The sequence below is a fragment of the Arachis ipaensis genome, chromosome B1 (assembly GCF_059453495.1).
Source record: "Arachis ipaensis isolate K30076 ecotype BB chromosome B1, ASM5945349v1, whole genome shotgun sequence".
Classification (NCBI taxonomy): Eukaryota; Viridiplantae; Streptophyta; class Magnoliopsida; order Fabales; family Fabaceae; genus Arachis; species Arachis ipaensis.
This window is the reverse complement of record NC_142436.1, coordinates 2,144,941-2,159,069: the sequence shown is the minus strand read 5'-3', so window position 1 is coordinate 2,159,069 and position 14,129 is coordinate 2,144,941. Positions and strand designations below refer to the sequence as shown.

The following is a 14,129-nucleotide window of genomic DNA, read 5'->3' as shown; positions in this document are numbered from 1 at the left end:
CTATAAATTTAATGTCCACAAGAAAAAAAAATCCTCCAGGGGTTGAGTTGCTGATGTTGTTTGTAATTTTAGAAAAATTGAATACTAAATATAGATTATGTAAGTTTAAGATTGTACCAGAAGCGGAATCCTTTTGTGTCTTATGTAAGGATAGATTGGAGACGGTACATCACTTGTTTTTTCATGTGATCGTATATGGAAGTTGTGGGGATCAATCTTGGTGGATTGGAGTGTGATTTGGGTTTGGCCAGGAACCACCAAAGAATGCTTTGAGGTGTAGATGGATAGAAAGATAAGAAAAGATATGAAAGAAGTGTGGATGGTGTTATTTTTTTCTGTAATATGGTGCACATGGAGATGTAGAAATAACATTGTTTTTAATAATGGAGTGTTGGTATTAGAGAAGTTAAAGGAGGAAGTTGTAGAATGCACAAATCGATGGTGTCAAGATCGATAATATATGAGTAATTGATATACTTATGAGTGCAAATATCAAGTCTAAGGTGAATAAGAAGACATATGAAGTTGATCTTTGATGCATGATTTACTGATCTATGAAAAAGGCCAATAATTCTGCAGAGTAAAAGTTGGAAGGAGAATGATCATGATTTGATGTTGTATAACTGATCGGGTTCATCTTGAAATGTCTTTGAAGGAGCTAAAATCATTATATTCTTTTGCTCCCTGTTTGTTGTTTTATGCTAGTTTTTATGTTTTCTTTGTAGTTATTGCTCTGTTTTTGTTACTATTTTTTGGAACTACGCCCACTTTGTTTGGAATTGGGTGGAGATGTAATTATCTAAAAAAAAGAAAAAAATTTCTCAACTTGTTCTCAACCAATTTATACTCAGGAAACTAATGCCTATGTCTCTCAACTAGTTGTCATCTTCGATGGATCCCATGAATCCAGACAACAAGTCATTTGTTAAGACTTCGAAAGAGAAGGAATGAAGTACTCGGTGTCTATTTCAAATGAGAATTTGCATATGATGTCGAAGGAGAATCTTCTCATGATGTCCTAATGTCCAACAATCTATATTTCTTGCCGGAGAGTGGAGAAAGGCATACCCTTGGAATAGTTGTGGAACTTGGTTTTGAGGATGTCGTCGACGTTGTTGGGATTGGAGGTGATGTTATCAAAGGCGTGGAAGTGGATGCTTTTGGTGGATGAAGTGCAGAGGAGGTGGATGTACCAATCACAAAGATTTAGGAAGTGTGTAGTCCATGACATGTTGAGGTAGGTGAGACACGTGTGACAATTACACCATAGCTTAATCTTGGAGCTAAAGAGGAGGAAGGAAAAGATGAAAAAAAAGACTGTGAAGGTGAAGAAGGAGAGTATGAATGTTAGGGTTATGCGAGATATGATGAAAATTGGGAAAGAACAGTGTCGTTTTTGAATAAAGGAGTCAGGGATCATTTTGTCCCTTGTTAGAGTTGTCAGGGATCATTTTGTCCCATGTTAGATTTTTCAGGGACCATTTTGTCTTCCGTTAGAGTTGACGGAGTCAAGGACTTAAGTGATTGACAAAATTAATTGTTAGGGACCAATCGAGTAATTAATTTTAGTTTGAGATTAAAATGTCTGATTTGAAATTCTTTAAGGACCAAAATGGGTATATACTCTTTTTTTTTTTAAATAAAGAAGGAGACTAAAACCCACTACCTCTAACTAAATACGAAAAATCTATCTCATTTGAGTTATTATTCGTTAACGCAAATGGATAAATTCTATTTAACCCATAAGTCTTAATATTAATTAACACTGTTGCTACTCCCTATGTTTTTTTTTAATAATGATAAAAAATTATAAATTATTCTTTTAATTTTTAAATATTAAAATATTCTTTTTTATTTTTTACATTTAAAAAAAATAAATTAGAATAAATATAATTTTTGTTGTTACAAGATTGTTATACATTTAAGTATATTTTCATCTAAATTTATTTAAGTAGGTCTAAAACAAAAAAAATTACCATCATTAAAAGAGCGTGATTACATGCGTTGTTGCTTCTTCTTCTTCTCTTTCGTCTCACGCTCGTTTCTTCTTCTCACGCTCGCTCCTCCTTCTTCTTCTTCTCATACTCGTTTATGCATGGAGCTTATTTTTCTTCGCCTTTCTTTTGTTGTTGTTGCTGTTTTTTTTTTTTCTTTTTTCTTCTCTATGGTGAAGAAGTAGTAGAAGTTGCGGAAGAAAAGTTTTGAATTGTGTAGAACAGAAATGAACTGAAATTATATTTAGAATAAACTGAAAATTAAATTCAGAATATAAACTCGTTTCAAAACAAGTACAGACTAAATGCACCTTATTTAAATCCAGAATAAATCGAACTTACTTAATGATTGCGATACACAAACTTAATTCGAAAATAAACACACAAACAAAATTGAATCATTAACAAAAACACATCCAAATCCATCAAGTGAATTTTGCAGCATTATGTGTTTCTTCTTCTTTATTTGATTAGATGAACAAAAGAAGAAAAGAAGAACATGATAAGAAGTTTTGAGGAATTTTTTCTTCTTATTTCTTCTTTTTTGTTTAATTTTTCTTTTCTTTTTCTTGGTTCTATTCCTCTTTAAGATAGTGAAACAAGAAGAATCATAACAAAATAATTCACTCATAAATGAATCGAAATTATATTCAGAAATAAACTGAAATTATATTTAGAATGAACTGAAATTATTTATGTTCTACACAATTCAAAACTCTTCTTCCTCACCTTCTACTGTTTTTTCACCATGGAGAGAAGGAGGAAAAAAATACAGCAGCAACAACAACAAAAAAATGACGATAAGAAGAAAACAAAAAATAGAGGAGAATGAGGAGGAGGAGGAACGCGAAGAAAAAGACTCTCCGTGCGTAAACGTACGTGAGAAGAAGAAGAAGCTCCACGCGTACGTGAAATTTGAAATAAGAAGAATGAGAAGGAGAAAAAGAAACGTGGGAAGAGAAGAAGAAACACAGGAAGAGAAGAAGAAGTGCGTGCCTCTAAGGCTAAGGCTGGGTTTGGTAAAGCTTTTATAAGAGGTGCTTGTGCTTTTCAAAAGCACAAGCACGTCATTTTGCGTTTGGTAAATTAAAAAGTCCAAGTGCTTGTGCTTACGGCTTTTAAAAGTTAGGGGTGCTTTTGAAAGCACCTAGGAGGGAGCTTTTCAAAGCTGGCTTATGCTTACCAAATTTTTTTCATTTTTTCGCATGTATTTCCCGCAATTATATTGTCATTAAAATCCTCGTATATTTCTAACTTTTCATCCTAACCTTCACAAATTCTAACACAATCTTCATATATTTTTTATTTTTCAACCTAATCTTCACAAATTTCAATACAAATACATCTCTATCACATATTAGGTATGAACTTCTATTTATTTATGTTAATTTTTTTTGCGTTAATTTTGTATTTTTTCAGTAGATCTATTATGTTTGTTTTTCTCTGTTCTTTGAAACGGGAAGAGGTTGATCTGGTTTATGAAAATCAATCATAAAATTTTCTTTCTATGAACATTAGTCAAAATTATAATAACAACATGTATATACATATGTAAATATAGATATATAATTATAAGAGTAGTTTATTTGAGATAAGTGTCCTATTTTTTGTGATCTATAAAGATGAGCCAATATATATAGATGGGTAATAAACGTACCCAGTACTAACATTAGATTACATACAAATTTTATTATTGACTAATGATAAGTTTATTTATATTAGTACAGAGAATAAATCAAGTAAATATGTTAATTATTATGATACTTATATAGTAAAATAAATACTAAATATGTTAATTTAGTATTTTTAATAATGATGTTTAGGATAAAATAAATTTTTATGATACTTATATAAAATTTTAAAGTTAAAAAATAAAAGAATTTATTTATTATATTTATGTTTATTATGAATTTTTTATTTTAACATTATTTTATTTTAAAATATTATATAAATTTTTAAAAAATTTGAAAAAAGAAATTATTTTTTGTTATAAACATGTTTATTATAATTTTTTTCACTTTTAAAAGCTGTTTTACCAAACACAATTGTGGTGCTTGTACTTATTAAAAGTCATTTTTAATTTGATTTTACCAAACTCAAGTGCTGCAGCTTTTAAAAAGCTATCTTTTAAAAGACAGCTTTCATAAGCTACTTTTAAAAAGTAAAAGCTTTACCAAACCCAGCCTAAATTATTTAGATATACTTTGATGATTATTTAGATATACTTTGATGATAAAATTGTTGGGATATAGAGAATAATTCTTATTGTTAAAGTTTGTTAAATATTTTTTTTGGTGTCTTAAAGTTTGTTAAATATGTTAAAAATATTTTAAGTTTTATTTTATTTTAATTTTATTCTAAATTTTTTTAAATTATATCAAATATATTTTGACAGTTAATTTTTTAAAAAATTTATATTTTACTCAATAAAGTATGAAAATAGAGTTTAGTTTTTATCGGTTTAATAAGAATTATTCTAGTAAATCTTTTATTATTTAAAAATACTTATATAAATTGATTTTTAAAATAATTTTTTAAAATAATTACTTGATAAATTAATTTTTTTTACAAATAATAATAATTACCATAATAGACATAAATAAAATGATACATTTTGATATTTATTATAAATTTATTTTAAATTTTTTTATTTTGGTAAACACAATTAATTTTAAAAAATATTTCTCTAAATACTTTAAAAATATTCTCAACTTTTAAGTTTTAACTACAAATACAAGTACACAAATTTTTCGAGTTACTAAACATAAACTTAATATGTTTATATTTTTAAAAATACTTTAAGAAATAAGTGAAACTCTAACTAATTATTTAAAATATTTGTTTAACATTAGATGCACATGCACTATTAGTTAGGAAGGTGTGCAGATAAGGTTAGCTTGGAATTAGTCAAACTCAAACCTAAGCTCAACCTAATTTTATTTTATTTTTATAAAACTCAACTTCCTAAATTTAGAATTTGAATTCTTTAAATTTTAAATTTGTACTTTAGAAAATAAAATGTGATATTCTATTTTTGAATAATTTTTTTTATATTTATTCTTAATCCTATCTATAAAATAAAAGATAAAAGATTACATTTTATTCTCAAAAATAAAATTCAAATTTTAAAAAATCTAAATTCTTAAATTTATAGGATAACTTTTAATACAGTATATAAAAAAATAGTAAAATTATTTAGTGCACCAGCCAGCAAGGCAGCAACTACCAAGAACAAATTATTTTTTATTTTTATTTTTTTTAAAAAAAGTAAAGTATATTCCATTGACAAGTACCTCAACAATTTAAAATTTTTAATATTTGTAAAAAAGTCCAAGGTTTTTATCCCTACAAACCCAAAACCCAAAACACTCTCTCACTATAAGCCGCTTTGTTTCTCTTCCCCAATCACTTCTCTGTAGAAATCCCCACATACTGAACTCTCTAAAGTTCGCAACTTTCCCACAGAATCTTCCAAAATTCACCTTTTCCATTTCAATACATCATATTGTTCTCATCTCTCATTAATTTCTCTGTTTTTCAATTTTTGGATTCCAATTTCACAGCTTGGAATTCAAAGAGAGAATGGAGAACCTTAATTTAGCCCTTGTTTCTTCCCAAAAACCATTGCTTTTGGGGCATTTTGGTGCAAGAGATGCTAAAGCCAGAGACGTTTTCAACAGAAAGCACTTCTCTATTGGGAGGGTTTTCATTGCTCCTCAGAATTCCAGATACCGTGTTTATGCTCTTTCTCACTCTAATGCTACTAGGGCTCAAGCTGAACCAACTCAAAACCAGAAATCTGGTATTTATATTTGTATTGATATTTTAATTTTAATTAACTGCGTTCTTTTTGCTTGATTAGTTGATTATTCTCTTGTATATATAATTATATTGTTTGGGTTTTGTGATACATATAATGAATGTAATTGGATAAGCTTATGGGATAATAGTATGTTTGAATCAAAATAAAAACAGAAATTTTATTATTTGACTTTTTATTAGAATCCTGTCAAAATATATGCACAAATTTATGTATTTATTGTTATTATTATTATTATTATTATTATTATTATTATTAGATTACCACGTCTATATTTTTTATGATTAGTATTGAAGAATAAGAAATAGGTGATGGGGTATGCTGGAGCCTTATAAAGTTTGTAGACTTGAAGCTGAAGTGGTAGTCATAGTTTACATTGATGCTATTGCTGTGTTGTGAACTGGATGTGCATAGTGAATGCTAGTGAGGATAGGCCTTTATATTGAGATATGTTGAGATTTCAAGGGTTTAATAATTGTTCATAATTCAGAGTTATTTTTTTCCCCGGTTAGATATGCTTGGTGGTAGGCACCAATTGTTTTTGGAAATTGGAAGGGGGGCGGAATGTGACTTTTGAATAACTTAGTTTGTGCACAAGGTTGATTGATTTTGATGCAATTCTGTTGTTTATCCAAGTTTGGAGGAAAAGTGCATTGAATATAATTTCCATCTTGGCAATGTGTTTGTCATCTAAATTGATCCCCTTATTGTATGTTGTCAATGACTATTTTCTGTACAAGTTGAATATATATCGATGTTGGTATAAGGGTCCGTTTGGATAGGTTTATAAATGACTTTTTTTAACTTTTAACTTATGAAAATGTGTAATATTAATGTCTGGTACAATTTTCAAAATAAAATTGTAACTTTCTAAAAAGTTATTTTGGTGCTTAAGAAGAAGTTAAAAAAAAATGACTTCTCTCATAATAAAAATCTTTTTATCATTTTTCTCTTAAAATAAGTACTTTTAGAACTAAAAAACCAAACACAAAATAACTTATTTATAAACTACTTTTAATATAAGCATTTATTATTTAAGCTATTTCTTCAAAAGTAACTTAATTAAGTTGTTTACCCAAACTGGACCTAAGTATCAAATTTGGTATACAGTGCAGGAGAAGCTGATCCTGAAACGTTTTGCTAGCATCTCTTCTTCGAGTGGTCAAGAAACAACATCATCAGTTGGATTTAACCCACAAATATCACCACCTCCTTCTTCAACCATGTAATCTTTAACAGATTTCCCTTTCTTGTCTTAATTTTGCATTGATTATTTGTCCGATCTCATAATTCTTTTGCTGGTCTTTATTGGGGAAAATATTTTGTTAAGGTATCAGAGACATTTGGATGAGTTCTTTGGTGTTGTTTTCAATTTACTTGTATCTTGTGCTTAAAGATTGTTATTTATTTATTTGCTATAGAGGGTCCCCTCTCTTCTGGATTAGTGTTGGTGTTGGGCTATCTGCGCTGTTTTCATGGGTGAGAACCATATCCACAACTGTTTTCTACATAAATAATTAGTCCTTTTATTAATTAATTTATTTTAACATTTTTTTCTGTATGTTTAATAAATTGTCTTTCCAGGGAGTTGGAAGATTAAAGGTGAGTGCCCCTTTATTGCAACGCATGGGTTTGATTGGGTGCGTTCTTTCAATTCCATTGTGGTAATCGGTGTAAGATATAAAAGAGATTTACTATATATATGATTTTCTAGGATTAATTTTGATATTTGCTATTATTTCCTTATTTGATTAGGATTAGGGTTAGGGTTTGGACTATTATATTCAGTTAAATAGGGATAGTTGATCTTCATTTCTATCACAATATATTCAGTTAGAAAAATATAGCCGTAAATTTTCAGTCTTTATTTTCTGGCTCTCCTATCTTAGTCCAACATTCTCAACAATAGCTTAGATCTTATTCATAGTCACCAAAAAGTAACTTTTGGAATACCTTCCTTATACCAAAAAGGAAACTTCAGATAGATAAAAAAGCAATTTCATTAGAAAAGAAGAGAATTTCTAAGACAGGAGGATAAGAGGCCAATGTGAAAACCAAGAAAAGAAAAAAAAAAAAAAGAAAGAAATGATCTCCTCTTCTTTGGTCTTTGATCGCATAAGGTGTAAGCCTAACTTGAAAGATATTAAATGAATACTATGGATTCGTTGCACTCCAAAAGATGATAAATTATGATACTCTAGTTACTCATATATTGGGAATCATGGATGTGTCTGATCCTTTGTGAAGTAGCATTACTTGAGCCTTCTCGTGGTACTTTTACCTGGTTCCTTCTTCAAGATATGATTGCAGGCTGCTTGCAAAACTAATCTAAATAGGTATTTGCACCTTTACTAATAAGAAATGATTATCGAAGTTTGGGTGAATAATTTGATAAATCCATTTGATGTGTTATTTATGTGTGCTTCATGGTTAACTAATTGTTTAAAATCCTACCTAACAATTTTCATTGCTACGGTTCACCTTCTCTAGATTACTCTTTATGATGCAGTTCTTGTGAAAGTATAGTGCAGTTAAAAGGCTAAAAAGATAGATCTAGGGAGATTATCCATGCACATTTTGTATTCGCTTCTAAAAATATTGATCCCCAAAACATAATGTATCAAATTTTAAGAGCAAGATAAAATGAAGATCATCTATCTCCTTCAACTGTAGAAGGAACACAATGCTAGTTTAGATGAGCAACATTCTTTTGTCTTGAATTTTAGAGATTGAGATATTTGCATATGCTTAAATTGTACAGTATATACCAGTTTTAATCAACAGTATACCTATTTTCAATATTTGCGTTGTTTGTCATTCATTCTTTTTTACTGGATCCCATATGGTGTACAATATTTTGAGTGCGTGTGTTTTGTTTATTATGTCAGCTTTTATTTGTTATATTTTTGTGGCGGTTACTCCTTGCGTACATGAATAAGTGTCTTTGAAAGAATGTCGTACAAGAATCGAGAAACATTAAATTAGCTCAATTGTAGAAAATATATTTATACTGACTGTATTACTCTCTCTTTTCATAAGATTACAATTGCTATATTTAATTGGAGTAGTAAATATAAGGGTGAAGCTGAAAAAAGTAAAATTAGTTAATGCCTCGTAGATATGCACAAATGACAAATGATGACTTTTTCATGGAAATAGGAAGTATATTAGAAGCTGACTAAGCCTATGTTTCATGGGTTTTGACTGGGGTTTTTTGTCAACTTTTGCTCGTGACATTGACATTTCAATCCTCCAGAAATATGCAATGCAACAAGCTTTCAAGACCATGATGGGCAGCATGGGCCAGACAAATTCACAAAACAACCAATTTGGCAGTTCTGCATTTTCTGCTGGATCTCCTTTTCCTTTTCCAGTGCCTTCAGCACCAGCAGCATCAGGACCTACTTCATCTGCTGGTTCTGAAGGTACTCAATCTAGGTCACCTTCCACACACAGTTCATCTCGGTCTTCTGTTACAGTAGATGTATCTGCAACAAAAGTAGAAGCACCTGCTACCACCAATGTCAAAGATGAAGAGGAAGCAAAGAATGAACCCAAAAAAATGGGTAAGATACAACATCTTAGCTCTCCGATTTCCTTATTGTTGATTGAGACATGCTTCTTGTGAAATTTATTGAGATATGCAATAGCAAATGACTAATATGAACTACAAAGTGCATGCAACAAATAATATAATATAGAACTTTGTTCAATGTTAAGAACTAGAAAGTGAAAAAAAAAAAAAAGAGAAGAGGAAATTAGACATAGAAGGCCATCCTGATCATTTTGAAATTCTTTCTATATAAACAAATTTAGTTTTAAATTACTTTACATTTATCTTTCAATATAAAATTATTCATATAGATATAGGTGTTTTGAAATCTCAGGGTACATTTTATATAGTTAATATGAAAACTTGAAGACTATCTTTATAAGTAGAGAGATGATCTTCGATGTTCATAGTTTCTATATTTGCATAAAAATTTGATACTTTTCATGCTGAAATTTCCTAATAAATTTTACATTACAGCTTTTGTAGATGTTTCTCCTGAGGAAACTGTTCAGAAGAGCCCATTTGAAACCTACAATGATGATGAAGCAAGTTCATCCAAGGAAGCCCGGGTTCCAGATGAGGTGAGTAATTTAAGATGCAAGTTTTGCTAAAAGAGTTTAATGGTTTGTATTTATTCCTAATACGTAATATGTAAAATTATGAACATTTGTTGAAGGTTTCTCAAAATGGAGCTCCTTCTAACCAAGGTTTTGGTGATTCACCTGGTTCTCAATCTACACGTACGTAAGATTCAGTTCAAATTGAAACTATTACAATTATGTTTTATTGCTTTCAACACTTTGTAACGTAATACATCTAATCAAGCCTCAATTTCAAGGAAATGTTTAGACAAGTCCTGTCAAATCGAAATTTGTTCTTGGTGTTGTAATGATTGCACATACTCATTGATCTTGCTTTCATTTGTTGTTTTAATGATGGCTAAGGGTAATTCACTTGTCTTTGTACTTTGCACTTTGCTAATGAAGCCTTTCTTCTCAAATATTATTTGACTTTTGACACAATTATATATTCAGTGCTTTGGTTGAAACAATGTCATAGATTAAATATACATAGTTCTTGTTCCAATAACCATTGTTTCCTAATCATGTTTTTACCGGTTGGAATGAATGTTATTTAACCTTGTTTGTTATTTCAAAATATTTGTTGTTTGTCTTAATTGCTGAGTTCTAAATATGCACTTGTTTTTCTTTGGATAGGAAAATCAGTCTTATCAGTGGAAGCCTTGGAGAAAATGATGGAAGACCCAACAGTGCAGAAGATGGTTTATCCGTAATATTAGTTCCTTTCATCTAGATGGTTGTCTTTTGCATTTCTATTAAAAATTTTATTTTGGCTGTGATGGTTTGAATATGGATAACTTTAAGCAGATCCTTATTCTATATTAATTTGAAAAGTAACTAAATGATCAAAGTGGTTAATATCTCAGTTTTTTCGTATTTGCTGAGTGTTTTAGGGGAAGCCTCTGCCTTTGCATTCTTTTCTTATCCTTTTTCCTTATAAACTTCCCTTTATCCTCAAAATAAAGTGTTAAAAGGTTAGCTGCTATGTTTTTTAGTTGTGACTGTTCTTTAGAGCTAGCTCATTTCTCCATGCCTTATGCTGAACCTAGATGAGTAGATATGTCTGTTTGCATTGTTAGTTGCTTGATGAAAAGTTACAGATATCATTTGTTTGCTTTTGTATATTGTTTGCCCCTTACCCAGAAAGTTTTAATTTTACTTTTCGGTACTGTTGCAGATATTTGCCCGAGGAGATGAGGAACCCTACTACTTTCAAATGTAACTCTCTATGCTTGACAAGTTTTTTGTCTTTTGGGTTCTGTGCAGTGCTAATAAATCATTTGAAACCACAATGCTGACTGTTCCCTTTTGTATATATTGGTTTAAAATAGTCTTTGGACCAAAAATCACGTTTTCCTTGTTAAATAGACTTACTAATTCTTATATCACATCTTAATATGATTGGCCAATGGGTTATAATTGCTGTATTTTTGCGCTTTTGACAGGGATGTTGCAGAATCCACAGTACCGTCAACAACTCGAAGAAATGCTGTTAGTTCTTGATACCCTTTCTGCAGTGTGTTTTGTTCCACCAATGTTCCCATTACCTAGATCACCTTGTCTTCGCTTGGTGAATTTGATCAACTAACTGAAATCAATGCTCTTTTTTTTTTTTTTACCTTTACGAATTAGAAAATAGAAAGCTCCTATTTTGGGTTTTGAAAAATGGTTATCCTGAAGGAAATGATTATCTTCCTTCCGCATTTGTACAAGAACCATCAATCTAACCTGTGGCTAAAGAAAGTAGACTTTCGGATAGAGATAGGAAAAAAAGAGGGTTTCGTGGTTTGTCGATCCATCGAATAAATGCAATAATTGGTAATAAAAAAAAAAAATACAATAAGTACAGTAATGTATTGTATAATATGTACAAAAGGCAGTTGCTTCTTAATCGTAAAATAGTAGCACAAATGGGTATCTTAAAGGGGAATTGCCTTCTTATGATTGTCAATGAAATCATAATATAAAATAAGAATTCCCTGGACAATGAACTCCAGGAAGGTAGTAGAGTAGCTTGTTCTCTTAAGTTTCATCATTTTCCTTGTTATTATTTATAGATTGATCTATATTTTAGATTCTCTATTGCTGGGATTCATATGGTGCTATTACCTTTGTGAGTTTAATCTTGTGTGCACAGCTACAGTTAGATAAATCTATGCATATTTTCTTGGTGTAATAGTTTACAATCTTCTTTGGGGTGATCTGTAAATTTTCATTTATGCTTCCTATTTCTTCTTCATATGTAACTTCAGAAACGACATGGGTGGAGGCACTGAATGGGACGGTCGAATGATGGACACCTTGAAAAATTTTGACATTAGCAGTCCTGAAGTTAAGCAACAATTTGGTAAGCAATTGATTGCTTTTTAATGTAGTTCCACTTTTTTCCCCCCTTATTTAATATTGTTATTTTTTTTTCTTGAAAATATTGTTAATTAGTTGAACATAATCATTGTCTTGAATATTGACCCAAAAGATTGTTCATATGTTGGTTCAATTTGTAGACTATTTTTCTTTTAAGATTTGGTAATGCTCAAGTATGAATTTTCTGAGCATTTTACAATTTTTTCTTTCCATCATCAGATCAACTTGGACTTAGCCCAGAAGAAGTCATTTCAAGGATTATGGCCACTCCTGATGTTGCGAGGGCATTTCAAAATCCGAGAGTTCAAGCAGCAATCATGGATGTATGTTCTTTTATTTTAAGTACATTATCGTTAAAATCTGCATATCAAAACTCTGAATGCATTTTGTTGTGCTTGCAGTGTTCACAGAATCCAATGAATATCACTAAATATCAAAATGATAAGGAGGTATGCTGAGACTTTTCTAATACTTTTTTTTTTGGGGTGGGGTGGGGGGAGAGAGAAAAGAGAAAAAGTGATTATATGATATGGTTTCTTTTCCCCCTCAAAACTCTTTCCAGAAGTTACTTATTTCAACTTACTAAAAAAAAAAAAGAGTAAACCTTCAATCTTGTCCTAGAGGAAAAAATACATGGACAAAACCATTCCTTAAGATTTAGAGAAAAGGACAAATAGGTCCCTGATCTTTTGTTCTGTGGACATTTTCGTCCCTGACCATTGAAAAATACTTTTAAGTCTCTGACCTTCACAAAACTTGGACGGATCAGTCCCTCCGTCCAAATGCCTCTGTCAGATACTGATCCGTCCAAATGTCTCCGTCAGGGACTGATCTGTCCAAATTTTGTGAAAGTCGGGGACTTAAAAGTATTTTTCAATAGTTAGGGACGAAAATGTCTGCGGGACAAAAGGTCAGGGACCTATTTGTCCTTTTCTCTAAGATTTAAAAATGACAAATTTGTATATCGCCATTCAGAAAGGGTGATAGATTAATCCTTCCACACAAAATCATACATGTACGGGATGATGAACCTGTCCGATCTTTTGAATGGTAAGGGACAAATTTGCTTTGTAAGGAAATGACAAAGGATGAATTTTTCACTTTCAAATCTTAAAATCAGGACTAGATTGCAAGCAGAAATTTTTTTTTTTCCTAAACTTTTGCTAAAAGGTTATGAAAAGTTCTGGTTCATATTTATTTCCTCTTGACTTTACAGATTATGGACGTGTTCAATAAAATATCAGAAATGTTCCCTGGAGCAAGTCCACTTTGATTTCATTTGTGCATTGTTGTTTTGCTGGTCAAGTTTGTCATTCATGTCTTCTCAGATGAGCAATGAGATAAGCTCTGTCTAACCACAAGGAACTTTACAAACACTCATTTGCTCATGGATTGATCCATACTGCATGCACCAAGCTCACTGGTTTTCAGCTTCATGGTGACCATACACACAATAACTGGCTGGCCTGGGTCTAATCGTTTCCCATAGTTGGAATTTTCTCTCTTTCTTTTTTGCTGAAATAGTTGAGATTGTATATTTAAATTTTTTTTTGAGGCATTGCATTTACAGTGTGGTTTTTATGTACTTGGAATTATGTTCTTAGATAGGCCTAGCTAACTTGAACTTGAGCTATCAGAATTGAGGTTAAATCTTTCATGAGCATAAGCTGTCGTGTCATTGAACTATGTACTGTAAGTGGTTAAGTGCAAAATGTCAAATACCCAAAATAAAGCATGCAACACAAACCGTGTAACGATTGTAACTATTGCCATTTACTTGGTTAAGTAAAAAAGATGGCCATGCATGATCCGGGAAA

The 14,129-nt window shown here is 30.8% G+C and overlaps 1 protein-coding gene across 1 annotated transcript; it reads left to right on the top strand.

Annotated features, from left to right (window-relative positions):
- The first annotated feature begins 5,218 nt into the window (after positions 1–5,218).
- Positions 5,219–14,052, top strand: TIC40 (hydroxyproline-rich glycoprotein family protein). Its single transcript, XM_088500812.1, has 14 exons — positions 5,219–5,796; positions 6,925–7,039; positions 7,236–7,293; positions 7,399–7,416; positions 9,071–9,380; positions 9,845–9,948; positions 10,044–10,107; positions 10,585–10,657; positions 11,126–11,166; positions 11,394–11,439; positions 12,201–12,295; positions 12,532–12,635; positions 12,714–12,761; positions 13,529–14,052. The coding sequence occupies exons 1-14, from the start codon at positions 5,577–5,579 to the stop codon at positions 13,583–13,585; spliced, it is 1,353 nt and encodes a 450-aa protein (XP_088356938.1). The 5' UTR covers positions 5,219–5,576; the 3' UTR covers positions 13,586–14,052.
- Positions 14,053–14,129: the final 77 nt, after the last annotated feature.